Here is a 27,107-nt window from a genome sequence, read left to right as displayed (position 1 = left end):
GGCAGGGCCAGGGGCTCACCCTGTACCCCTGGGACCTGCCCAAGGAGCCTCTGTCACCTGCAGGAGCAGAGCCCCAGGTGACACCAGGTTTGTGTGCCCTGTCCTGGGGTCCAACCACCCCAAAGTGCAGCTCCTGTGGCATGGACACAGCCAGGCCTTGGCCAGCCACCATTGGAGTGTCCTCTCCTGTGGGATCAGCAGGAACTGAACCCACAGCTCCTGTTCCAGCTTTGGGAGATCCCAGGTTTGTGTGCCCTGTCCTGGGGTCCAACCCACCCCAAAATGCAGCTCTTGTAGGGTGTGGGTGTGATGGACACAGCCAGGCCTTGGCCAGACACCATTGGAGTGTCCTCTCCTGTGGGATCAGCAGGAACCAAATCCAGAGCTCCTTTTCCAAGGCTGGGTCACCCCTGGTTTGTGTGCCCTGTTCTGGAGCCCAACCCACCCCAAAATGCAGCTCCTGTGGGATGTGGGTGTGATGGACACAGTCAGGCCTTGACCAAGAGAGCATTGGAGGTGTCCTCTCCTGTGGGATCAGCAGGAACTGAATCCAGAGCTCGTTTCCCAAGGCTGCATCCAAAGGAAGGGCAAAATTGAATAATCTGCTCCTCTGGAGAAGTCAGCAATGGGGAAAGCCAAGGAAATTCTGGGTGAATTCTGCCCCTGTGACCCTCAGCACTTCCTGACAGGTTTGTGAAGTCCCCACATTCCCCAGAGCGGGATCCAGATCCCTCAGAGTGATCTCTGCCCTTCACATCTCTGCTCTCCCTAAAGAAGAAAAATTGGAGCTTTCCCATAGAGGAGACATTTCAATTTTCATCAGTTAAAAATCAGATTGTTGAAATATTGGTGCTGCAGGAGGAGGAATGAACCTTCTCCCTGTGACAGCCGAGTGCAAACAAGGAACATCATCTCCTGCCTCCCAAACTGGCTTTTCCTCCCATATACGGGGAGGAAATATGGGGGAATATTTCCCCATATGTAGATATGGGGAAATTAAGGGATTGCATGAATGGCCCCTTTGCAAGGAGCAGCTCAGAAGGAGCCAAGTGCTAAACCCAAAAACCAAGCTGAGGGACATTCCCTGGAGCAGCTCAGAAAGAGAAAAGTGCCATACCCAAAAACCAAGCTAAAAGAAATTCCCTGGAGCAGCTCAGAAGGAGCACAGTGCCATACCCAAAAACCCAACTGAAGGAAATTCCTTGGAGCAGCTCAGGAAGAGAAAAGTGCTAAACCCAAAAACCAAGCTTAAGGAAATTCCCTGGAGCAGCTCAGAAAGAGAAAAGTGCCATACCCAAAAATCCAACTGAAGGACGTTCCCTGGAGAAGCTCAGGAAGAGAAAAGTGCCATTCCCAAAAACCCAACTGAAGGAAATTCCTTGGAGCAGCTCAGAAGGAGCCAAGTGCTATTCCCAAAAATCCCAGCTGAAGGAAGATTCCCTGGAGCAGCTCAGAAAGGGAAAAGTGCCATTCCCAAAAACCCAACTGAAGGAAATTCCTTGGAGCAGCTCAGGAAGAGAAAAATGCCAAACCCAAAAATCCCAGCTGAAGGAAGATTCCCTGGAAATGACCTCCCATGGCACAGGGAGAGCTGGGAGCTCCCAAAGGAGCTCTCCTCCCACCTGCCCCAGAAGGAGAGGAAAGGAGCTGCAGGCCAGCAAGGTTTGCCAAGTTTGGGTTTTGTTTCAGACACAGCTGACTCTTTGAAAGTGTTTGTGGAATGCTTTGGAAAAGGTTGGTCTGGTTGGAGCTTTAGAAGTGCATTTCAGTGTTTCCATGCAGAATGGATTTCACACAACATCTCCAGTTCATTTAAAAGGCCTTAAATATCTGGATGCTTTTCAAAAGTTGAGAATTCCTGTTTCAGTCCTGTCACAGCTCATCTTTTCCATTCATTATGTTTTGCTTAACCTTTTGGGTGAGGATGCTGCCATTCTCCCAGGGCTTGTGCAGCATTCTAACAGCAAGTGGCAGATTTGGAGAATCTCTGTGGATTTCAGGGAGCAATAATCCCATCTCCTGTGTCACACTGCAAACTCCACATGCTGGACCTGCTCCACAGGGACCCAGACTGAGAATTGGATGGTCCCTGTTAAAAATTCAGCCTGGTTCTGCTCTTACTAAATCCAGGATCAGCTGTGCTGCTGGGATTGGTGGTCCCAGACCTCCCACTGGAGATCTGGGCTGGAATTTCCAAAGGGGTGTGGGCAGCAGGGCCAGGAGGGGATTCTGTCTGTGGGAGATGCCACTGGAGCAGTGCCCAGCTCTGGTGTCCCCAACATCAGGGACAAGGAGATGTGGGAACAATTCCAGAGGAGACCTGGGAGTTGATAAAGGGACTGGAGCACCTTGTTGGGGTGTTGTGAGGGTCCCCAGGATGAGGTGAGAGATGAAAATTGACTCCAAGTTCTCAGAAGGCTGATATTATATTATATTATATTATATTATATTATATTATATTATATTATATTATATTATATTATATTATATTATATTATATTATATTATAATTATATTCTAAAACTATACTAAAGAAAGAGAAAGGATACATCAGAAAGCTAGAAAAGAATGAATAATAAAAACCTGTGACTGACCAGAGTCCCGACACAGCTGGACTGGGATTGGCCATTAATTTAAAACAATTCACATGCTGGGTAAAAAATTCTCCAAATCACATTGCAGAGCAGCAAAACAGGGAGAAGCTGAGGCTTCTCATCTTGCCAGGAGAAGAAATCCTGGGGAAGGGATTTTCCATAAAATCTCACAGTGGCAGCACCTCCCCTGTGGAGCCAGGCTGGGAGAGCTGGGATTGCCCAGCCTGGAGAGGAGAAGGTTGTGGAGAGCCCAGAGCCCCTGCCAGGGGCTGCAGGAACCCATCAGGAGCTGCTCCTCATCAGGAACTGCAGGGGCAGGACAAGGGGAATGGGCTCAGAGTGAACAAGGGAAATTGAGGGTGGCCTTTGGGAAGGGATCGTGCCTGGGAGGGTGGGCAGGCCCTGCACAGGGTGCCCAGAGCAGCTGGGGCTGCCCACAGCACCAGGGTCACCTCTGATCCACGTCCTCAAGGGCCACCCCCACACGTTTTTCCAACACTTCCGAGGATGGGAACTTCACCCCCTCTCTGGGCAGCCCCTTCCATTGCTGGACCACCCTTTCTGGGCAGAAATTGGATATTCCCAATATCCAATCTGAACTTCCTGTGGTGCAGCTCCAGATCATTCCCTCTGCTCCTGTCCCTGTTCCCTGGAGCAGAGCCCAACCTGGGGCTGTCCCCTCCTGTCAGGAGCTGTGCAGAGCCAGAATTTCCCCCTGATCCCCCTTTGCTCCAGGCTGAGCCCCTTCCCAGCTCCCTCAGCCCCTCCAGCCCCTTCCCATCCCCATTCCTTTCCCTGGACATGCTCCAGCCCCTCAACGTCTCTTTTTCTCAACATCTTTCATCTTCAGCCATTTATTTATAGCCTGGGATTTTGGAAAAAAAAAATATGATTAAGTGAGAGGACACCTGTCAGGGATAAACACAACAGGGTAAACAGCTGCCTGGCTGGGTGGGTGCTTCAGGACCCACAGGAAAACAACCCAGGGATGTTGGGAGCTCTCCCAAATCTTTGGGAAATCTGGCAAAGTGACCTTGGGTGTCCTGAAGGGTGGGGGTTTGCTCCTGGAGCTGCTGGGAGATGAGGATGGTGCTGCTCTGTCTGCTCTAATTAGGTTTTCAAGTGCTCCAGGGTGAGGGCTGACTTTGCACAGGGGATGTGGCAGCGACCAGCACCAGGGAGCCCTGAAACAAGGCAGAGCATCTGGTTCCTTATCTGAATCATGGGCACAACAGAAACAGCATAATGAGGGACAAAAACGCTGCTTTGGAACAGGAATAATGGCAGTAATGTGATAATGGCACTAATTACAGCCCTGGTGTTAATTGGGTGATGGGAGGGTGCTCAGCAGGGCTGGGAGCAGGAGGGGAGCACAGCCCAACACAACGGGGGCTATCACCCCCTGGGAGAGGGGAAAATGGGCAGGAGGGGGTCCCCGGGGGTCCCCAGTGTCCCCAGGGGTCCCCAGTGTCCCAGCAGCTGGATTGTGGGTGGGACAGGAACCTCAGTGGGGTCACAGACATCTGAGGTATCACAGACATCTTTTATGGAAAATCCTTTCCTTAGGATTTTTCCTCCTGAAAAGCTGAGAGGCCTCAGGAACAAAATGTAACCAATGGTTATCTGCTGCTGTGGAATGCAACAGGTGCAGCTGGGATTGGGCTCATGTGGTTGTTTCTCATTAATGGCCAATCACAGCCCAGCTGGCTCGGACACAGAGCTGAGCCACAAACCTTTGTTATCATTCCTTCCTATTCTATTCTTAGCCAGCCTTCTGATGAAATCCTTTCTTCTATTCTTTTAGTGTAGTTTTACTATAATATATATCATAAAATAATAAATCAGCCTTGTGAAACATGGAGTCAGATCCTCCATGGAGTCAGATCCTTGTCTCTTCCCCAGTCTGAAAACCCCTATGAACTCGCTCACACTGAGGCTGTCCCTGTCCCTGGGGGAGCTTCCCTGCCCACATCACCTCTCTGAGCATGACCAGCCCCATCTGAAGCGATAATTCCAGGGTTTTTTGTTGTAATGGAGGAAAATGGGCCAATTTCAACCCCTCCCAGCCCAAGCAGAGCGTCTGAACTCAGGCTCTGGGGCCACTGCAGCTCTCAGGGGTTTAAATTGGGTGTAACGACACTTTTGTGTCATCACCACTGAAATTCTCGGCACCTTGGAGAGCAACTCCCTGTCCTGAAGGCACACGGTGCAGATCAAAGCTCTGAGGCCCTACTGAAATTCCATTAGTCAACAATAATAATAATAATAATAATTACAAATGAATCAGAAAATCACAGAAAGGTTTGGGTTGGGAGGGACCCTAAAGCCCATCCAGAGCCACCCCTGCCATGGCAGGGACACCTCCCACTGTCCCAGGGACACCTTCCCGTGTCCCAGGTGCTCCCAGCCCTGTCCAGCCTGGCCTGGGACACCTCCAGGGATGGGGAAACCTTTCTTAGGCAAGTCCTGAGCAATTCAAATCTCTGCTTTTCTGCTGAATAATGAGGCTCACACCCCGTGCAGCCAATCTGAGAGCCCTCAGCTGAATTCATATCCACTGCATGCATCAGGAGGCAGCTGCCACCCGCTCTGGAACCAGCACTGAGCCTGGCACAGGGGTAGAATCACCCCAGATGTGCCCCAGGGCTGGGCACAGGGATAGAATCACCCCCAGATGTGCCCCCAGGGCTGGGCACAGGGGTAGGATCACCCCAGATGTGCCCCCAGGGCTGAGAGGATGGGATCTGCCATGGGGTCGGTGTGAGGGGTCCCTGAGCAGGGACTGGGCCATCAATGCAGGGAATTGCACCCCTTGCTGTCCCCTCTGTCCCCCCAGAGCAGGCAGGGATCATCTGGGGCTTTTGCTCTTTGGTCTGAGACTAAAAAGTGGAAGAAAATATTTTGGTCTTTGGTCTAAGACTAAAAGGTGGAAGGAAATATTTTGGTCTTTGGTCTGAAACTAAAAAGTGGAAGGAAATATTTTGCTCTTTGGTCTAAGACTAAAAGCTGGAAGAAAATATGGGTGCCCTGAGAGCCCCACCAAACCCTGCTTGAAAGCAATTGAAAAAAAAATTAAACCATTAAAATTAAAAATAAATTTTAAAATAAAATAAATAAAAATAAAAATTAAATTTAAATTTATTAACCATTGAAAGCAATTCAATGGGAATTGGATTGGGAAAAGGATGAAACTTTTTTTTTTCCTGAGTATTAAAAAAGTTAAAAAGAGAAAAATCCACCTTGAGAGATACAGGAAGCACGGAAGGGTTCAGCCTAATTAATTCTGCTCTTCAAGTCATTATCACCTGGCAGCAGGTGCAGAGGAGCTGCTAGACAGGCTGACACTGAGCGTTGGAGCTAAACTGACCCCAAGATTACTGAGATCTCCTCTCCCAGAGCAGAGGAAGGGCAGGAGGGGCTCCTCTCCCCAGCACGTGGAGAAGCAGGGCACAGGAGGAAAGGATTTTGTGCCTGGGGTGAATTCTGCTGAGCCCATGGCACTGCAGATGCCCCTGGAATTCCCATTTTCCAGAGCTGCTGCCTCCTGCAGCCCCAGCCCCACAGAGCCCCAGAGCTGGCTCAGAATCACAGAATGATGAAGTTAGAAGAGAGATAACCAACAAAAAATAACCATGAAAAATAACCACAAAAAATAACCACCAAAAATAACCATGAAAAATAACCACAAAAAATAACCACCAAAAATAACCACCAAAAATAACCACAAAAATAACCACCAAAAAATAACCATGAAAAATAACCACAAAAAATAACCACCAAAAAATAACCATGAAAAATAACCACAAAAAATAACCACCAAAAATAACCACCAAAAATAACCACAAAAATAACCACCAAAAAATAACCATGAAAAATAACCACAAAAATAACCACCAAAAATAACCACAAAAAATAACCACAAGAAATAACCACAAAAAGAAAAGCCTAAAGAAAATAGCCACCAAAAATAACCATGAAAAATAACCACAAGAAATAACCACAAAAAAATAGCCACCAAGAATAACTACAAGAAATAACCGCAAAAAATAAGCATCAAAAAACCCCACCAAAAAACCCCAAAGAAAATAACCACCAAAAATAACCACCAAAAAACCCACCACAAATAACTACAAAAAGTAACTACCAAAAACAACCACAAGAAATAACCACCAAAAAAAACCACCCAAAAATAACCACAAAATATAACCACAAGAAATAACCACCAAAAAATAACCACAAGAAAATAACCACCAAAAATAACCACAAGAAAAAAAACACTGAAAAATAACCACCAAAAGAACCCACCACAAATAACTCCAAAAAGTAACCACCAAAAATAACCAGAAGAAATAACCACAAAAAATAACCACATGAAATAACCACCAAAAAATAACCACAAAAAAACCCCACCAAAAATAACCACAAAAAGCCTAAAGAAAATAACCACCAAAAATAACCATGAAAAATAACCACCGGAAATAACCACCAAAAAATAACCACAGAAAAAAAACACAAAAAATAAGCACCAAAAAATAACCATGAAAAATAACCACAAGAAATAACCACAAAAAGTAACCACCAAAAATAATCACAAGAAATAGCCACCAAAAATAACCACCAAAAATAACCACCAAAAAGACCCCACATAAAATAACCACGTGGGCCTGGAGTCAACACCCAGAAAAGTTCAATTAAGGAAGAGCCAAATACAAAGAGCACGGGGAGGGAGAAGGAAGAGGAGCCAGGAATTTGCATTGCCACGATTGAGGGGATTTATCTGCATTTCTAGTTAATAGAAGGCATTAATTGATTCATGTTTTTTATGGCTGCACACTGAGCTATTTCTGTCTGGAAGGAGACACTCTTAAATGGAATGAGTCAGAGCAGACCTGTTATGTCACCCTGGGACCCTGCAAGACTGGTTAATAGCTCTGAAGAAATCAAGTTGCTTCACAGGGCTATTTTCTCTTCAGACATCAAAAGCAGAGCGAAAGGAGAGTAGTTCTGAAGGCTGAAAATGATTTTTTACACGCTCCTTTGCATTTGACAAATAGCAACAGGATAATCAAAGAGCTTTGCTCTTCACAAGACACTTCCACAGATGTCCCAGCAGGATTTATCCTTCCAGCTGAACAGGAGCTCCTGGAACGTGCCTGGGGGAAGTCCTGGCAGGTCCCAGCTCCTCAATTCACTTCCTGCCAGATTAACTTTGCAAATCAAAAGAGAAGGAAAGCTTCTTTTCCATCTTTAAAATATTTAGGAAAACATAGGAAGGAATTCCTCCCCATGAGGGTGGGGAGGGACTGGAATGGATTTCCCAGAGCAGCTGGGGCTGCCCCTGGATCCCTGGCAGTGCCCAAGGCCAGGTTGAACATTGGGGCTGGGAGCACCTGGGACAGTGGGAGGTGTCCCTGGGACAGGGGAAGGTGTCCCTGGGGCAGGGGAAGGTGTTCCTGAGCCATGGCAGGGGTGGCACTGGATGAGTTTTAGTTTCCCTTCCAATCCAGACCATCCTGGAATTCTGTGACATTCCTCCAAGCCCTTTTTCCCTAAAAAGGCCCCCTAAACCTGATGCTAACCATAACACAAACCCAAATCCAAACTCTAACCTGACCCAAATTGTAACCCTGACCCTGACCCTAACCTAAACCCTGACCCAAACCCTAACCATGACTCTAACCCAAACCCAAATCCTAACCCTGACCCAAGCCCTAACCCAAACCTCAACCCTAACCCTGACCCAAACCCAAACCCAACCCCAACACCTTCCCAAACTCCATTCCTGGGATCCCCTGGGAAAGGGGAGGCTGTGGGGCAGGGAGCAGTTCCAGCTCTGGGGCAGGGAGCAGTTCCAGCTGTGGGCAAGGAGCAGTTCCAGCTGTGGGGAAGGGAACAGTTCCAGCTGTGGGGCTCTGGGGCAGTTCCAGCTGTGGGGCAGGGAGCAGTTGCAGCTGTGGGGCAGGGAGCAGTTCCAGCTGTGGGAATCTGGGGCAGGGAGCAGTTCCAGCTGTGGGGCAAGGAGCAGTTCCAGATGTGGGAATCTGGGGCAATTCCAGCTGTGGGGCTCCGGGGCAGTTCCAGCTGTGGGGCAGGGAGCAGTTCCAGCTGTGGGGCTCTGGGGCAGTTCCAGCTGTGGGGCTGTGGGGCAGGGAGCAGTTCCAGCTGTGGGGCTGTGGGGCAGTTCCAGCTGTGGGGCTGTGGGGCAGTTCCAGCTGTGGGGCAGGGAGCAGTTCCAGCTGTGGGGCTCTGGGGCAGTTCCAGCTGTGAGGCAGGGAGCAGTTCCAGCTGTGGGGCAGGGAGCAGTTCCAGCTGTGGGCTGCCCTCCTGCTGTCCTGCCAGGACCTTCTCCCTCCCTGGAGCTCTGCTTTGAGGCACAGGACCCGTTTTTCAGGGGGTTTTGAGCAGAGAACAGCAATGGCCTGATCTGTTTATCCTGGAGTCAATCAATTCCTGCAGGAGGAGGATGAGAACAGCCCCAGCTCAGGGAGGCTCTGAGCAGCTGGAAGCTGATGGACTCCGTGCCACTTCTTCAGGGATATTATTTGTGCTTTCAGAACAGAGCCACAAAGGCACAAATAAATCCAACTTCTCTGGGAAATTGTCCTTTATTCTGCTCCCTGGCAGGCACGGGCGGTGGCTGGAGCAGGTTTGTGACAGAAGCATTGTCCCTGCTGGGCACCAGAGCTGCTCAGGGAGTGCCAGGGGAGGAGGAGGAGGAGGAGGAGGAGGAGGAGGAGGAGGGCTGCATCCTGCAGAGCTGTTCTGGGGGAATGGCCAGTCCTTGCTGCAGCTCCTGCCCTGATGGGACCCTGCTGGAGACATTCCCAGCTCAGACCTTCCCAAACCCCATCCATGGCACAGCTCCTCGCTCCTGGCCCTGTGCTGGGCTGGTAGCTCTCAGCAGCCAAAGCTCTGCCCTTGGGTGGGCACAGGACGAGCTGGACCTGCACCTCTGATGGCTGGAGAGGCTGGACAGAGTTAAAGGAATAAAGTGGGGATTTATTAAAAGGCCTCAAAGGATGCACCTTGGGCACGAGCAAGAGCCCAGGCAGGGCTGCACCCAAGGTGGGCCCAGGATGGACTCAGAGTCAGGAGTTTTCACCCTTTGATGAGTTCTGCTCCATTTCCACGCTGGGGTTCAGTGCCCAATCCCAGCTCCAGGGGATGCAGTCCCACCCTCCCAGGTTGCTCTCCTCCATTCCCTGCTGTTTGCACTTTTTGGGGCTGAGGCTGCAGCGGTGTCCTTGGTTCTGGGGCTGGAAAAGGATTGTTCTGTGTGCCTGAGCTGGGAGGAGACCTTGCTGACACTTTCTGTGCAGTTCAGAGTTATTGACCAGTGCACTGCAGAGCCTGGGAAATAGGAAAGGTAAAGCTGAAGGCATCACCTGAAGCTGCAGCCCCTGAAACTGGAGAGAGGTCAGGAAGCCCTGAGAAGGAAAAAGTGAGAGGCCACCAAGCTGGGCATCAGAGCTGTGTCCCCTCAGCAGAGCCACAGGGCTGTGGGGGTGTCACCTCTGTCCCCAGCCCGGGTTCAGGGAGCTCTCAGGGTGACCCAGCCCTCCCTGAGCTGGGTGTCCCAGTTTCCCTCAGCTCCAGCACAAACTGGGCTGAGCTCAGGGTATTTCTGACAAGCCCTGCCCTGGGGGCTGAGAGACAGCAGGAGCTCAGGGAGGTTCCTGCAGCCCCAAGATCCCCATGCTCCTCCTGAGCACTGCCAGGACTCCCCTCTGTCCCTCTGTCTGTGCCTTCTCCCCATACATGCCCAGGGCCATGTCCTGCACCCTGTGGCCCCACAGAAGGCTGTGGCAGTGACACCCAGGGTGGTGACCCTGGGACAACAGCACTGCCTGCTCCCCCTTCTGAACCCAGCCCTTCCATCCATGCCTTCCACACAGGGAGGAGGAGCAGAACTCCCCAAACTGCCTTCTCTGGCCCAAATCTGCCTCACAAACTCTTATCCACAGCTCCCTCCAGCACAGACACCTCCAAACTCCCAATTCCCATTCTGCTCCCTAATGCAACCCTCAGGTTGTTCTCATCACCTATCTTTAAACTGGCTCTATTTTTAGTTTCCTGCTTTAAGATGAAGATGAGGAGATGCCTTTTATAGACTGAGCACTCCTGAACTCAACTGTCACCATCATATTTCCTGAAAAATCCTCTTTGCTCAGGAGTCTTCTCCTGGGAAGCTGAGAAGCCTCAGATGAAAGGAAAACAAGAATTATCTCATTTGCTTCTCCTGTGTTTTGCTGCTTTGGAATGTGCTTTGGAGATTGTTTATCCAACAGGTGCTTGTTTGATTGGTTTCATGTGAATTGTTTTAACTTAATGACCAGTCAGGGCCAGGCTGTGTTGGACTCTGGAGAGAGTCACAAGATTCATTATAATTCTTTGTAGCCTTCTGTAAGTATATATAGTGTAATATAATATATAATATAAGCCTGCTAAGAACATGGAGTCAGATTCATTCCTTCCTGCCATGGGGGACCCCAGAAAATGCCACCCTGAACCCCAGTTAGTGGCACTGGAATAAACCCTGGTGTTTTATGTGAGTCTGAAACAACAGGGGCCCTGTGCTGGCAGGACCAGCAGAGACAGCAGTGGAGCTCCTGAAGGAAATGCTGAAGGGTTCTGCTTCCAAGGAGCAATCCAGGAACTGTCAGCACAGACCTGGCCACACACAGAGCCCAGCCCTGCTCAGAAATGGGGCTTGAAGCACAGCTGGGCTCAGCAGAGCTGCAGCATTAATATTTTCCTTGCCTGCATTAATATTTTCCTGCATGAATATTTTCTCTGCCTGCACAAATATTTTCCTTATTGTAGCTGGAAGGTGATCACTGAGCTCAGCCTGGTGCTGTGCTGATCCCAGGGCTTGAACAAACTCCCAGCAGCAAATCCTGGAGTCAGGGAGCAGTTCCCAGGCTGGATTCCTTCTGGGGACAGACACTGGACACGGGAAGAGAAGGGAAAGGAAGAGAGGAAGGGAAAGGAAGAGAGGGAGGAAAAGGAAAAGAGAAGAGATGGAGAGAAAAGAAAAAGAAAAAGGCTCTAACACATCTTGAGTCCATTCCAGGTTCAGGGGGAGCTGCAGACCCCCTTTCCAGCAGGGGCAGGTGAGCAGCAGCACCGTGGGCTGCTCTGCATTGCTCACACCAGTTGATTTTCTGCAGCAGGTCCAAGGCAGTGCCACTGAAATCCATCACAGACTCCCAGTGTTGGCAGGCAGTGGGCTTGGACTCAGCCCCGTGGCTCTGGGCTGTGCTCCAGGGCTGTGTGGCACCACAGGAGTCACTGGCAGCCCCAGCTCTCTGCTCATTCACTGGCTGGCAGGGCTCTCCAGGAGGCACAAGAGGTGCCATGAGAAGATCTGTCCCTGGCCAAGGGCTCCCAGCTCCATGGATCCCTGTCCAGGGCTGGAATGCTGCTCCCTGCCCTGCAGCCTCTCATGGAGGAGAGGAAAGAGCTGCTCCTGGTTTTCACCTGCCAGGCAGAAAATCCCAGGTTTAACCCAACCCCAGGCTGGGTTCTGGCAGCTCTGCTCCATGGGAGCACCAAGGTGATGCTTTGGGAAGGCAAACCTGAGCCCCGTGGCTCCAAAACCTCTTCTCTGATGACTGTGGCATTCACAAAAAAAAATCCCTTCACCCAGGGTTTTTCTCGTGGGAAGCTGAGAAGCCTCAGAGAAAAGGAAACAATTCTTATCTCATTTGCTTCTCCTGTGTTGTGCTCCTGTGGAATGTGTTTGGAGATTGTTTACCCACAGGTGATTGTTCCATTGGATTCTGCTGTGAGTTGTTCTCACTCTTTGGCCAATCAGGGCCAAGCTGTGTCAGGGCTCTGGAAAGAGTCAGGAGTTTTCATTATTATCTTTTTAGCCTTCTGTAATTATCCTTTCTGTATTCTTTAGTATAGTTTAGTATAGTATTCTTTAATATAATATAGTGTCATAAAATAATAAATCAGCCTTCTGAGAACATGGAGTCAGATTCATCATTCTCTCCCCTCGTCACTGAACCTGCATTCACAACAGATCATGAGTCCCTCCCAAGGAACTCTGGCAGATAAACTGTGCCCAACACACTGGCTTTGCTGGAGCAGTAGATTTTTGGGATTTCTGGGAGTGCTCAAGCTCTCCATCTGCCAAACTCCGACCATGTTGTTGTGGAGAGATCACAGATGGTTCAGAATTACAGATCCCTCTGCAAAGCCCCCTCTCTGCTGCCAGGAGTCTCCAGTTCTTCTCACAATATTTGAATTTCTTATTTGCAACTGGCAAGCAGGATTAAGAGTGAATGCAGCCCTGCCAAAGGCACATAATCCAGCTCCAGGGTGAGCCTGCATCGAGGTGAAATTCCCTGTTTGGGGAGAGAAGCAGCCTGAGATCCACAGCAAGAAATCAGAAGGGCTCTTTATGCAAATGGTTCTTGATCATAACTAGAGAAAAGCACGTTCTTCAAAGAGGAGCTGGTGGCAGGCAGCTGCAGCTCCAGTTTCACAGACAGCTGGGCTGTACCTGCCAGCTCTTCCCCAGCTTTCAGCTCAGCTTTCAAAGGTATCTGCCAAAACATCCCTGGGAGCTGACAGACTCCCTGTGAAAGGGCAGCCAGGAACAGGCAGGGCTCCTTTCTTCTCCTCTCAGCCACTGTCACTCATGTTGTCACCCTGTTATTGCACACAGAAGGAAGAGGGATCCATTCTGGAGCTCCAGGTGATGATTGAAACCCATCCATGGAGCTCAGCAGAGGGCTGGGTGCAGCAGATGGGAATCAGGGGAGTGAAAACTTGGGGGATTTACCTTGGCAGGGGAACTGGGGCGAATCCTCAGCAGTGGGGAAGGAGAGTCCCAAGCTCTGGGTCTGTCACACACAGAGCCAGGGAAGCCCTGTGACCTCCCAGATGCCAAAACACCCGGCTAATCCTGGGTGCAATCCTTGGTGGCCTTTCCCTGCCTCAAACACAAGATTTTGGCCTCCACTGTCTCTAGGAGAGAAAGAAGAGACAACCCCAGTTCCTGTCCTTGTCCTCTTTGATCAGGCCAAGTCAAAAATGATGCCAAAATCAGTGGATGGGTGAGCAATGGGATCTCCAGGAGAAAAAAGGGTCCCTTTCCATCTGACAGCTGCCTCTGGAGCAGCCCCAGGGCTCTTCTGGATCTCCAGGGGCTCCATGCCCAGCTTGTGGCCATCTTCCTGCAGCTCCAAGGAACAGAAAGCTCCAGGGAGGCTCTCAGGGCAGCTGCCAGCCCTTGTGCTCTTTGCTGACAGTGTGGGACACACTGGCTGCTGTGGGAATTTTGGATGAGTTAGAGACAGGAGCTCTGAGCTGCTTTAGATGGTGCAATTTATTTTCCTTATCTTCTACCTAGGCAGGAAGGGTGAGTTTGGCTCACATCTTCACCACATGGCTCACAAGGTCACAAGACCTCTAGTTACATGACCTTTATGGAGTTATTGACCAATGAAACTCTCAGGGCAGCTGCCAGCCCTTGCGCTCATTGCTGACAGTGTGGGACACGCTGGCTGGTGTGAGAATTTGGAATGAAGTTTGAATGGGACCTCTGAGCTGCTTTAGATGGTGCAATTTATTTTCCTTTTCTTCTACCTAGGCAGGAAGGGTGAGTGCAGCTCACATCTTCACCACATGGCTCACAAGGTCACAAGACCCTTTAAGGATTTATTTATTGTAAATGCAGGCAACCCCAACAAGGGGAGAGAATGATGCATCTGACCCCCTGTTCTCAGAAGGCTAATTCATTATTTTATAATACTATATTATATTAAAGAATACTATACTAAAGAATACAGAAAGGATACTTACAGAAGGCTGAAAAGATAATCATGAAAACTCCTGACTCTCTCCAGAGCTTGGCCCTGATTGGCCAAAGAGTGAGAACAACTCCCAGCAGAATCCAATGGAACAATCACCCGTGGGTAAACAATCTCCAAACACATGAGCACAACACAGGAGAAGAAAATGAGATAAGAATTGTTTTGCTTTTTCTGAGGCCTCTCAGCTGCCCAGGAGAAAAACCGGGGCAAAAGAAATTATGTTCAGGGAATGTGAATGCCACATTTATTGGCCAATGAAACTCTGCTAACAAGGATTTTTATGCTTTTGACCCAATCCTTAAATATTTTGTCTTATGGATTCATGCTACGGTGTGAGATTTTTAGCCAATCATGTTATGGCACACAAACCCACAGCATTAAACTCTAAAACTTCTGGTTACCTTTGTAACTACTTTAATTTTCCTATATCTTAAACTCTAAAACTCTAAACTTTCCTCCACTTAGCTCAACCTGTCTCTGCTTCAAACTCCAAATCCACATTCTCGCTTCTGTCCCCTGAGTTTGGGAGCCTTTTCCAAGGTCTCAGATCAAATCCTGGGTTTAATTCTCATCTTTGGCTCGCAGGCCCAAACTTCTGAGAGCTCCCTGCATTTCAGATCCCACCAGGCTTGGAGAGCCCCATCCCTGAAGGCCCTGCCCAGGTTCCTGGGGCAGCAGGACAGGAGCCCCCCAGCTCTGCTGTCTCACTGCTCCCTGCAGGAGGGGACACCAGACACTGAGAGGGTTTTGCTGCTGTCCCCCCATCCCTCCCCGCAGCCCTGCAGCCACTGGAACGTTTTCCATGGCCTCTCCCCCTCTCCTCCCACCTGGCTGCTCCCAGGGCTATAAAAACCAGAGCTGTCCAGACTCTGCTGAGAAATGGCCGGGCCACGTCTGAATTAAATAATTCAGAGAGGCCTGAAATGTCCTGTTGCGTCATGGAATGTTCCTGCACAGCTCCCAGGCCCCCCTTCCCATCCCAATGATCCTATTTCCCAGGCAATACAATTAGGTGTCAGAATATGCAGGGCTTGGGATTCATCTGGAATCAGGAATGTGGGTGATCTTAACCAAGGCAGCATGGAAATCATCCGAAAGGATCCAGGATAAACAGAAAGTGATTCATTGGCATGCAGCGGGCTCGGGCTCCACAGCTCTCCATTGATGGGATTTCTAACAAGTGTTTAAGGACCCAGCACACCTAACCCTCAATTTTTGCAGATCTATTCACGGCAAGTCACAGGTGCAGGTGTGAAAAAAATGATCCTCCAAGTCCTGCCTTTGCCTGTAATAATGAGTCTGCTGCGAGTGGGGATTACTAATGATGGGGGCAGGCTGTAAATTCCAGCCTGGAGCTGATTCACTGCGTGTCTTGTAGCTGTGCTGGGCCCAGGAAGTTGTGACAGGTGTAATATAAGACCCCAAAACAACAAATTAAGGGTACAAAGCAGCGCTTTGGGAAAGGAACTGGAACACAGAGCTGCAAGCCAAGCAACGGGGAACCAGCCATGGCAGCAGGGAGCCAGGGCAGTGTTGGAGGGGGGAATCACAACTCTCAAACTGCTAATGAGGAGCAAATTAATAAATCTCTTCTCTCCCACTCATCTCTGAATCATATTTACAGCCAATGGAGCAGCAGCCCCACCAGTCCTGAGGTGATGGCTGCAAGAGGGGCTCAGTTTGGGGTGTTCCAAGGCACCAGGGCTGTGCCAGAGGGGCAGTGGAGCCACCCCAGTGTCCCAGCCTGCAGCAGCTCCGCGCTCCCCATCACTGGGGTGTCTGCATCGAGACTGGTTTGCATCCAGACCTGTCAGAGCTGAAATACAGAACCTGTCAGAGACAGCTCAGCCTGCAGGGAAAGCAGCCAAGGATGGGCAGTGAGGGAACACCATGGATGGGAGATGAAAACATCCTGGGGGAATGACCTGCTCCAAGGATGGGCAGTGAGGGAACACCATGGATGGGAGATGAAAACATCCTGGGGGAATGACCTGCTCCAAGGATGGGCAGTGAGGGAACACCATGGATGGGAGATGAAAACATCCTGGAGGAATGACCTGCTCCAAGGATGGGCAGCGAGGGAACACCATGGATGGGAGATGAAAACATCCTGGGGGAATGACCTGCTCCAAGGATGGGCAGTGAGGGAACACCATGGATGGGAGATGAAAACATCCCTGGGGGAATGACCTGCTCCAAGGATGGGCAGTGAGGGAACACCATGGATGGGAGATGAAAACACCCCAGGAGGAATGACCTGCTCCAAGGATGGGCAGTGAGGGAACACCATGGATGGGAGATGAAAACATCCTGGGGGAATGACCTGCTCCAAGGATGGGCAGTGAGGGAACACCATGGATGGGAGATGAAAACATCCTGGGGGAATGACCTGCTCCAAGGATGGGCAGTGAGGGAACACCATGGATGGGAGATGAAAACATCCTGGGGGAATGACCTGCTCTGGTGCTGCACAGGATGTCCCAGCCCTGCTGCCAGGCACTGATGCAGGGTTTTCTGGATTTAAGGTACAGTGGGCAAGGCAGCTTTGGGCATTGCCACAGACATATTTTATGGACAATTTTTTGTTAAGATCTTTTTTTCTTGAGAAGTTGAGAAGCCTCAGAAATGAAATGTAAACAATGATTATCTGCTGCTGTGGAATGCAACAGGTGCATCTGTGATTGGTCTTATGTGGTTGTTTCTAATTAATGGCCAATCACAGTCCAGCTGTCTCGGACTCTCTGGTCAGTCACAAGATTTTATTATCATTCCTTTTCCTTCCTTGCTAATTTTGTGATGAAATCCTTTCTTCTAATCTTTAGTAGAGTTTTAGTATATAATTTTCTTTTAATTATATATAAATATAATGATATATTAATATATCATTATATTTATATGTAATTAAAAGAAAATGAGATATATATTATATATATATAATTTATATATAATATATAAATATATATATTTATATTTATTTATATTAAAATATATATATATACACCCAGGGAAAATGTTCATTTTCTAAGGCATATCAAGGACAATTTTCTCCTTTTGAATGCCCACAAAGGAGGGGGATGTTCCCCAGGGGTGATGCTGGGTCTGAGGACAGTATCTGCCTGGTGTAAGGTCCTGCTGAAGCACAAACACCCTGTTCCACCCACCAGGCACAAACCCTGTGCCCCCAGAGCCGTGCCCTGAGCCCTGTGCCCATGCCCAGGGTACAAGACAAAGCCCAGCAGGCAAATCCCACATTTGGGCTGCAGATCTGCCAGGGGTGCACAGCAAATCACAATATTTTCTTGTGGAAAAGGGGAGCTCTTGCTGCTCAGTCACAGGCCGGCTGTGCCCAGCAGGTTTGCACCCTGTGCAGCCACAATCCCTGCCCTGCACTCGTGCCTCACCCCTTCCTCTCTTTCCTGCCTGCTGGCACTGCAGGAGAACATCCTCAGAGCAAGGCTGAGCAAGAAAAAATGTAAAAAACCCTCCTGGAGATGGCCTGGCTCAGAGCACACCTGCCAGGGAACCGAGGCACAGCCTGGGACCGAGAGGGAGAGGCTCCATTTCTGGAAGTTTCTTGGGCAGCTCGGGGCACATCTGACTCCTCCTGAGGTTCCCTGCCTCTGCAGCTCCTCCAGGATCTGCCATGAGCTCACAGGGAAGGAGCAGATTGCAGGGACAGCTCTGTTTTCCCCTCTGCAATGACCCTGCAGAGGAGCCTGAACGCCCTGCTCCCCCTGCCCTTGCACTCAGCTCAGCTGGGAAATTCTGCTTTTCCCAGAAAACAACCTCCCTGTTTTCACACTCTCCCAGAGCTACCAGGAAAACAAAGAAGCTGTTGAGTGCTGACCAGAGGTCATCATCTGATTTTTTTTTTTTTTTTTTTTTCCTTTTCAGATGGAAAAATGTAAATTCCAGCATCCTTCATGTGGCCTTCAGGGAAAAACCTGAGGCACTATGGGATCCAAATCTGGTGACGTTATCCTGCTCCTCATCTGCCTTTGCTACACCCGTTGGGAGAGGAGGCTGGGCTGTGCCAGGATCTGGGGAACAACCAGAACCCTCACTTTGCAGCACCCTCACTTTGCAGCATCCTCACCAGGAACAGAAAATAACCTCCCTGTTTAATAACCTCCCTGTTTTTCACACTCTTGCAGAGCCACCAGGAAAACCGAGAAGCTGTTGAGTGCCGACCAGAGGTTTTCATCTGAGTTATCATCTCTCCTGGGCTCCAGACTGCTGAAACCCAGGGAGCTCCATCCCACTGGGAAACCATTGGCAAGGTCTGAGACTGGGAGTTAAAAAAACAACCAAGCCAAAGTAAAAAACGACCAAAACCAAAATGAAAATAAAATAAGAACCAAATAACAGGTTTTTATGCAAAACCCCAGCAATATGGTGTGGGGTAGGCAGCGTGGAGTGGATGAGTTCCTCCTCCAGGGTGTTTATCCCAAATCTGTGGCTGTAAATCCCCTCCAGGCTGGGTGGGTGCCAGAGCTGTGCAGAGCCCTGAGGGCACAGCCCGGGCCAGGGTGGGACACAGGCAGTGCCAGGGTGCTCCGAGCAGGCTGAGGGAGCTGGGGTTTCAATCACAGAGGGGTGAGCGGGCTCCTGTCTCCCACGTGTGTCCCCGGAGCTCTGAACCCTCCCACGGCACCAGCAGCAGCAGCAGGAGCTGCTCCCACACAGGAATGTGGGATCCACCCTCCCTCTCTGGGGGCTCAGCGCCCTGTGCCCTCCCAGTGAACCCCTCAGAGCTGCTGGTGCTCAATTCCACACAGAACTGAAAGCTGCTACCCCAGAACCAACCACCCAACCTCCTCCTACCGAACCTGGGACGAGATCAGCCCTGCCTGGTGCCTCACCACACCCTGAAGAGCCAGGATTCACCCCTGGACCGTCCTGAGAGCAGAGGAGCTGCCCATGGCTTGGGGAGCACACCCTGGAATGGCTCCAGAACTCCCAGATGGCAGGCAGGGATGCATGGCTGGTGCTTAATTCCACACAGAATTCAAAGCTGCCACCTCAGAACCAACCACCCAACCTCCTCCTACTGAACCCAGCATGAGATCAGCCCCTGTGCCTCACCACAGGGAATTCTACCCCCTGAACAGCCAGGATTCACCCCTGGACCATCCTGAGAGCAGAGGAGCTGCCCATGGCTTGGGGAGCACACCCTGGAATGGCTCCAGAGCCCTCAGGGATGCATGGAACAGGGGAATGCCATGGAAGAGCCATGAATGCCCATCCTGGGCATGGCACACACGTGGATCTGCTGCTTTGGTCTCCATGGTGCCTTGGCACGGCTCACGTCTTTGTCTTCTGCCCAAAATAGATGAGCCCTTAAATATTACTCAGCACTTGGAGTTCTGCCACAGCACAGTTGAGAAAACACCAAAAATGTGTCTCCCAGTGCAGAGAAATATTGAGAGGAACTTGACTGGCTTCATGCAGGGCAGGGCAGAACCCCCTCCACAGGGCAGGGTGGGGTTACCTGGCTGGGGTGGAGGGTGGAACACAAGGGCTGGAACTGGGAAAGGACAGGACCTGCTCATCCCAGTGGGAATAGGAGAAAACAGGACAGGACCTGCTCATCTCAGTGGGAATAGGAGAAAAGAGCACAGAACATGCTCATCTCAATGGGAATAGGACAAAAGAACACAGAACCTGCTCATCTCAGTGGGAATAGGACAAAAGAGCAGAGAACCTGCTCATCTCAGTAGGAATAAGAGAAAACAGGACAGAACCTGCTCACCTAAATAGGAATAGGAGAAAAGAGCACAGAACCTGCTCATCTCAAGGGGAATAGGAGAAAAGAGCACAGAACCTGCTCATCCCAGTGGGAATAGGAGAAAAGAGCACAGAACCTGCTCATCCCAGTGGGAATAGGAGAAAAGAGCACAGAACCTGCTCATCCCAGTAGGAATAAGAGAAAACAGGACAGAACCCACTCATCTAAATAGGAATAGAACAAAAGAGCACAGAACCTGCTCACCTCAGTGGGAATAGGACAAAAGAGCACAGAACCCATCCATCTAAATGTGAATAGGATGAAATAGCATAGAACCCACTCATCTAAATAGGAATAGGACAAAGGAGCACAGAACCCACTCTCTCACCCCTCCTTACAGGTATTGGGTGGTGACTTCCAGCTGAACTCAGGAAAGCTGTCACACAATATTTCCCCAAATCCAAGCATTTCAGGCACAATGCCAATGGCAGAACCCTCAGTCCTTTGTGACACCCCCCGTGCCCCCATCACAGCACAGACAGACAGCCAGCTCATGTCACAGACACAGACAAAGCCACACATGAGCACAAGCAGGTCCTGCAGCAGCTGTGAGGTGCTCATCACTCCCACCACCCAGCAGTGGGGCAATCTGTCGTTAAGAAACTGGAAATGAACATTACAGCACTGTTCCAAAACCAGGTGGATTTACAGGCAGCTGAAAGGTAAATTCTAAGGCCAGTCCATTCTGATGCCTATAAGCAGCCAGGATATTCATTTCTTGAGAGAACAAAGCCTTTTGTTCTGTTTGGAACCCTCCCTGTCTGAGGGCTGTGGTGGATGAGCAGGCTGCTGCCCACTGTCCCCCTTGCCAGGGACAGGAAAAGGTGTGGAAACCCCTGGACCCCTGCAGGAGAGCAGAGCCTTTGCAGCTGGAGGAGGAGAGGAGGTTTTGTTCTCACCTGGGAAGGAACTGGGAGCAGCCTTTTTGTCCAGCAAACTGCTGGGAGGTGCCTCAGGAGTGTGAGGTGAGGATAACTCACCTGTTTGAGACAAAGAGCTGGGTTTACAGCCCTGCCCAGGGATCTCCAGCGCTTGGTGGAGCTCATCAGGGCACCCCACTCCTGGGGGACACCATCACTGCTGGGACACCTTTGCTACCTGGCCCTAAAAACGCTCCTGATGTGGCAGGACATGACCATAAAACCCCCTTGGGATGGGGACACCTTGTGTGAAATGTCAGCCCTGGCTCCTCCCTGGAACCTGGGCAGCTCCCAGCCCACCTGAGAGGGTCCTCTGCTTCCCTTCCCTCAGTGCAGAGCTGGACTGGGACTGCAGGGATTGAATTACAAATGTGGGATTGCAGGGATGGCAGAACAAATGTGGGATTGCATTACAAATCTGGGATTGCAGGGATTGCATTACAAATGTGGGATTTCATTACAAATGTGGGATTGCAGGGATTGCATTACAAATGTGGGACTGCAGGGATTGCATTACAAATGTGGGACTGCAGGGATGGCAGAACAAATCTGGATTGTGGGGATTGCATTACAAATGTGGGACTGCAGGGATTGCATTACAAATGTGGGACTGCAGGGATTGCATTACAAATGTGGGATTGCAGGGATTGCATTACAAATGTGGGACTGCAGGGATTGCATTATAAATCTGGGATTGCAGGGATGGGAGAAGAAATCTGGGATTGCAGGGATGGGAGAACAAATCTGGGATTGCAAGAGGTTGGATAACAAATCTGGGATTTTAGGGGTGGGATAACAGATCTGGGATTGCAGGGATGGGATAACAAATCTAGGATTGTAGGGATTGGATTACAAATTTTGGACTGTAGGATATTGGATTACATATCAGAAAGTTCAGGGTATTGCATTACAAGACTGGAACTGCAGAGCATTGGATTACAGGGTACTGGACTACAGGAGTGGGATTTCCAGGGGTATTGGATCACAAATCTGGAATTTCAGGGTATTGGATTACAGGGCTGGGATTTCAGGGTTTTGGATCACAAATCTGGGATTGCAGAGTACAGGATTACAGGGGTTTGGATCACAAACCTGGGATTGCAGGGTATTGGATTACAGGGTATTGGATTACAAGTCCCACGGGTGCTGCCTCAGCCTCAGTAAACTTTATTTAAGCACACACAGACATACACAGACAATATACATATATTTGTTTCTTCTCTGACAGTTCTACAGGACCAACACTACTTTGGATGACACTCGTGGAGAACTGGAAAAAGTGCAGGAAATGTAGTTTAAAAAAAAAAATTAAAAAAATTAAAATATCAAGGTCTTTTAATCATTTGTGAGTCACGGTCATCCACAGAAACAACACAGGAGCGTTCAACCAGGCGAGCACGAGGACACAGTACATTGGTGAGAGAGGAATCTCCACATACATTGTGTCTGCAGGGGGTACAGCAGTCTTGGGGACACAGAAGGGGACAGGAATGGCACATGCACCCCCGGTGTCACAGCCAGGCCACCGGTGGCACTGGGGACAGGAGGACACTCCGAGCACGTCTCACTGTACACCAGAAAAACTCACCAAAAGCATCACCAGTGAACATTGCCTGGGGTTGTGGTGGCACCAGGACACGGCTCTGGTGGCACCAGGACGCCCTGGATGTTCGGTTATTTGTGTCAAAGCTGTGTCTGCACAGATATTTATATACAGTACATGTACACAGAACATACACACAGCAGCACATGTCGATTTTCGTGGTTTCCTGTTTTGTACATTATATCACAGGTTATAGGAACACAGAAAATATAGGAGCTAAAAAGAAATAATTTTATAAAATATTCATCATAACCCCCCCTGCCCGCCCCACCATTTAAATAAATAAATAACTAAAAGAAAAGCCCAGAAGTCAAAGAAAGGAGCTCCAGCCCCAGAGTCTGGAAGTGGTCACTGCCTGCCCTGGGACAGATGGACATTGCTGCCCTCCCTCTCAGGAAAACCCAGAGCTGCAGGAGCCACTGCCCAGCCGGGGGAGCCTGCACCGCCCTGCCAGGACCTGCAGGTCCTGCCCAGCCCAGCCCCGCATCTCCAGGGCCGGCCCCGCTCCAGCTGCGGGCACCCAGCTCCGGGTTCGGATTGCAAACAATCGTTTCATTGCATTGGATTTAGCAAAAAATGGTTTCCACTGTACCCTTCGTGTGTCCTCTTCCTAACGTGACAAACCCGGAGGAGATGAAATTATGGAGATCTGGCCCTCCACTGCGATAAATATCCTTCCCATAGTGACCTGCAGGGAAAAGGAAACACAGACACCTTCAGCCACTCTATCCCTGTGCATATACAGATATTTATATTTTTTATATATATATATATATATATATATAATATATTATATATATATATTTATATATATATATTTATATATAGTTATATATACTTATAGATTCATATATACACATTTATAGTTATAGTTATATATTTATATATAATACATAATACATCATATATTACATATTATATATTATATATTATATATTATATATTATATATTATATATTATATATTATATATTATATATTATATATTATATATTATATATTACATAGTATGGGATATAGAGTATAGAATATGGAATATAGAATATATTTATACCTTTCCATATATACTTATATATATTCATATATTTTATATATGTATATATATATATCTAATACATTTATGTATATAATATATAATAATTGAATAATATAATATTAATATCAGAATATATTAATATAATAATTATATAAATATATTTTGCCTATATATATTTCTAGAAAAGAGACTTATCTCTTTCTATTAATATTTACATTTATATTTATATCATTCATATATTTTTTAAGTTTTATTTTTATTTATTTATATATGTGCTATGCAGCCCTTCTGTCCCCCTCACACACATTGCACAATTTAAGGCACCCTGAGAGTGGCCCAGAAAATGACACCTGCAGCAACATCAAAGCCTGAATTATTTCCTGGCAAAGATTTTTGAAGAAGAACAACTTGCACATGTTGGAAATTGTGAGCAGAATCTGGGAGAGGAAGCCCCAAAGGGCCAAATCCAAGAACCCAATCCTCAGGAAAAGGCTCAGATCCACCTTTGCCCTCCCGGGTCTCAGAGGGAATCAGAGGAGATTCTCAGCCCCTGAGGGCACCCTGGTGGCAGAGCTCTGTCCCCAGGTGCCAATGTCCCCCTTTGTGGCAGGGTTCTGTCCCCAGGTGCCAATGTCCCCCTTTGTGGCAGGGCTCTGTCCCCAGGTGCCAATGTCCCCCCTGTACCAATGGTTCTGTCCCCAGGTGCCAATGTCCCCCTTTGTGGCAGGGTTCTGTCCCCAGGTGCCAATGTCCCCCTTTGTGGCAGGGCTCTGTCCCCAGGTGCCAATGTCCCCCCTGTACCAATGGTTCTGTCCCCAGGTGCCAATGTCCCCCTTTGTGGCAGGGTTCTGTCCCCAGGTGCCAATGTCCCCCTTTGTGGCAGGGCTCTGTCCCCAGGTGCCAATGTCCCCCCTGTACCAATGGTTCTGTCCCCAGTTGCCAATGTCCCCCTTTGTGGCAGGGTTCTGTCCCCAGGTGCCAATGTCCCCCTTTGTGGCAGGGCTCTGTCCCCAGGTGCCAATGTCCCCCCTGTACCAATGGTTCTGTCCCCAGGTGCCAATGTCCCCCTTTGTGGCAGGGCTCTGTCCCCAGGTGCCAATGTCCCTGGTGGGGACAGCCTCTGAGGTCCCCCCTCTACCAAGGGTTCTGTCCCCAGGTGCCAGTGTCCCCCTGTGGCAGGATTCCATCCCCAGGTGCCAATGTCCCCCTGTACCAAGGGTTCTGTCCCCAGGTTCCAATGTCCCCCTGTACCAAGGGCTCTGTCCCCAGGTGCTAATGTCCCCCTTTGTGGCAGGGCTCTGTCCCCAGGTGCCAATGTCCCCCTGTACCAAGGCTTCCGTCCCCAGGTGCCAATGTCCCCCTGTACCAAGGGCTCTGTCCCCAGGTGCCAATGTCCCCCTGTACCAAGGCTTCCGTCCCCAGGTGCCAATGTCCCCCTGTACCAAGGGCTCTGTCCCCAGGTGCCAATGTCCCCCTTTGTGGCAGGGTTCTGTCCCCAGGTGCCAATGTCCCCCTGTACCAAGGCTTCTGTCCCCAGGTGCCAATGTCCCCCTTTGTGGCAGGGCTCTGTCCCCAGGTGCCAATGTCCCCCTGTGGCAGAGCTCTGTCCCCAGGTGCCAATGTCCCTTTGTGGCAGGGTTCTGTCCCCAGGTGCCAATGTCCCTTTGTGGCAGGATTCTGTCCCCAGGTGCCAATGTCCCTGGTGGGGACAGCCTCTGAGGTCCCCCCTGTGTCAGGGTTCTGTCCCCAGGTGCCCATGTCCCCCCTGTACCAAGGCTTCTGTCCCCAGGTGCCAATGTCCCTGATGGAGACAGCCTCTGAGGTCCCCCTTTGTGGTAGGGTTCTGTCCCCAGGTTCCAATGTCCCTTTGTGTCAGGGTTCTGTCCCCAGGTGCCAATGTCCCCCTGTCCAGGCTGGTCCCCCATAGCAGCAGCACAGCAAACTTGGGTTTTGGGACAGCTCCTCAAGTGCCTCCTCAAAAGACTCCTCAGAGCTTTCCCAGTCCCTGACAGCACTGCAGGTTCAAGAGACACCCAGCTCTTTAATATTTTAATACATTAATAAAGGAAAAAAGAAAAGCACGCCCTGCCTGCCTGTTACCATGCAAAGCTCTGAAATGAGGACACAGATGATTTTTCAGATACTCTTTATCATCTCCTCCCTTTTTCATGTTGTTAATTTTTCTGCTCCTATTATTTCAGGAAGAGGCAGAGATAAGAAAGGTGCAGGGGGAGGGAAGGGGGGCGGCTGGGATGCAGCTGAATGCCAGGGAAATTCCATTTTCCCTGATTTCCTGCCCGAGCTGAGGTGGCAGGAGGTGCTGGGCAGGACCAGGAGGGCACCCAGGCTCTGTCCTGCCTGGCCCACGCTGCTCCACACCCTTCTCTGCTCTGCAAAAGCAAAAAAAACCCCAAAAGTTGTTTGTTCCCACCCCATTCCAGGCACTCTGGCAACACCTTGGGAATGAGAGAGGTTTTGGAGCATTCCCTGTTTCCCTCGCAGCCACTCTCTGTCCCCAGAGCCACACAAATATTGCTGCCACCTCCAGCTGAAATCAGCTGCCTCTCACAATTCCCTCCAGAGAACCTGCTTAAGAACAGATCAAGGAGGGGAAGTTTATAAAAAAGCAAACATTTACTGGCAGATTGAGGGTTCCTCATCAGCCATTTGCTCTCTGAACCTTGCTCTGCCCCTGCTTATGGAACATTGTAGTTCAATTAAAACATCCCTGTGATAACGAGCCATTAGCATTTGAACAGGAGTTACATTTTCCCAGGAGAAACTGAGATTTGCAGACTTCAAGCAGCACGATTTTCCCTTTCCATGGATTTATTACAGCGTGCTACGTTTGCTTTTGGCTTTGGTTCTTTTAATTCCTGCTCACTTGTGATCATTTCTTTTGGCCTTGCAAAATTCTGGGAGAATTCTGGAAGTGATTTTTCCTTTCAGAGGGAACTGGGAGCTGCTGGGGGCCCCAATCCAGGTGTTGTTATTCCATTTATTTGCCACAATGCCATCCTGAGCAGGAGGTTTCACCTGGAAGTGAAGGGTCCCTTGGAGCAATCCCAGATGCAGGTGCCCAGTGGGAGCACAGGAAGGAAATTCCCCATTTCCTTCTGCACTGGAGGGGAGGTTTTCCTCTTTTCTGCCTCCAGATGTGCTCTCCCCAAGGTGCTGGAGCTGCCATGGGCTGGGAAGGAACTCCTGGAACTCATCCCAGATGGATCCACAGCCTGGACCTCGGTGTTGCCCTGGTGAGACAGCTAAAATGCCAAACTCCTCGAAAAACCAGCACAGATGGAGTGATTTTCATTTTATTTCAAATTTCAGGGATTTTTC

General features: G+C 49.6%; 1 protein-coding gene across 50 annotated transcripts in view; it reads right to left on the bottom strand.

The window, feature by feature from the left end:
- SHISA6 (shisa family member 6) overlaps positions 1-27,107 on the bottom strand; it is a 167,257-nt gene that overhangs the window by 108,399 nt on the left and 31,751 nt on the right. For all 50 annotated transcript variants that reach the window (XR_011683350.1, XR_011683352.1, XR_011683349.1 and 47 more), the window contains exon 4: positions 23,326-23,421. Coding sequence is in view for 2 of the 50 variants with exons in the window: in XM_071452709.1 (XP_071308810.1) it covers positions 23,326-23,421 (96 nt within the window). In the remaining 48 variants the exon portion in view is untranslated. The remainder of the gene's footprint in view (positions 1-23,325; positions 23,422-27,107) is intronic.

The sequence above is a fragment of the Agelaius tricolor genome, unplaced genomic scaffold, assembly GCF_023055355.1.
Source record: "Agelaius tricolor isolate 1412-34295 unplaced genomic scaffold, bAgeTri1.0.p SCAF_35, whole genome shotgun sequence".
Classification (NCBI taxonomy): domain Eukaryota; kingdom Metazoa; phylum Chordata; class Aves; order Passeriformes; family Icteridae; genus Agelaius; species Agelaius tricolor.
This window is presented reverse-complemented; position numbering and strand designations above follow the sequence as displayed.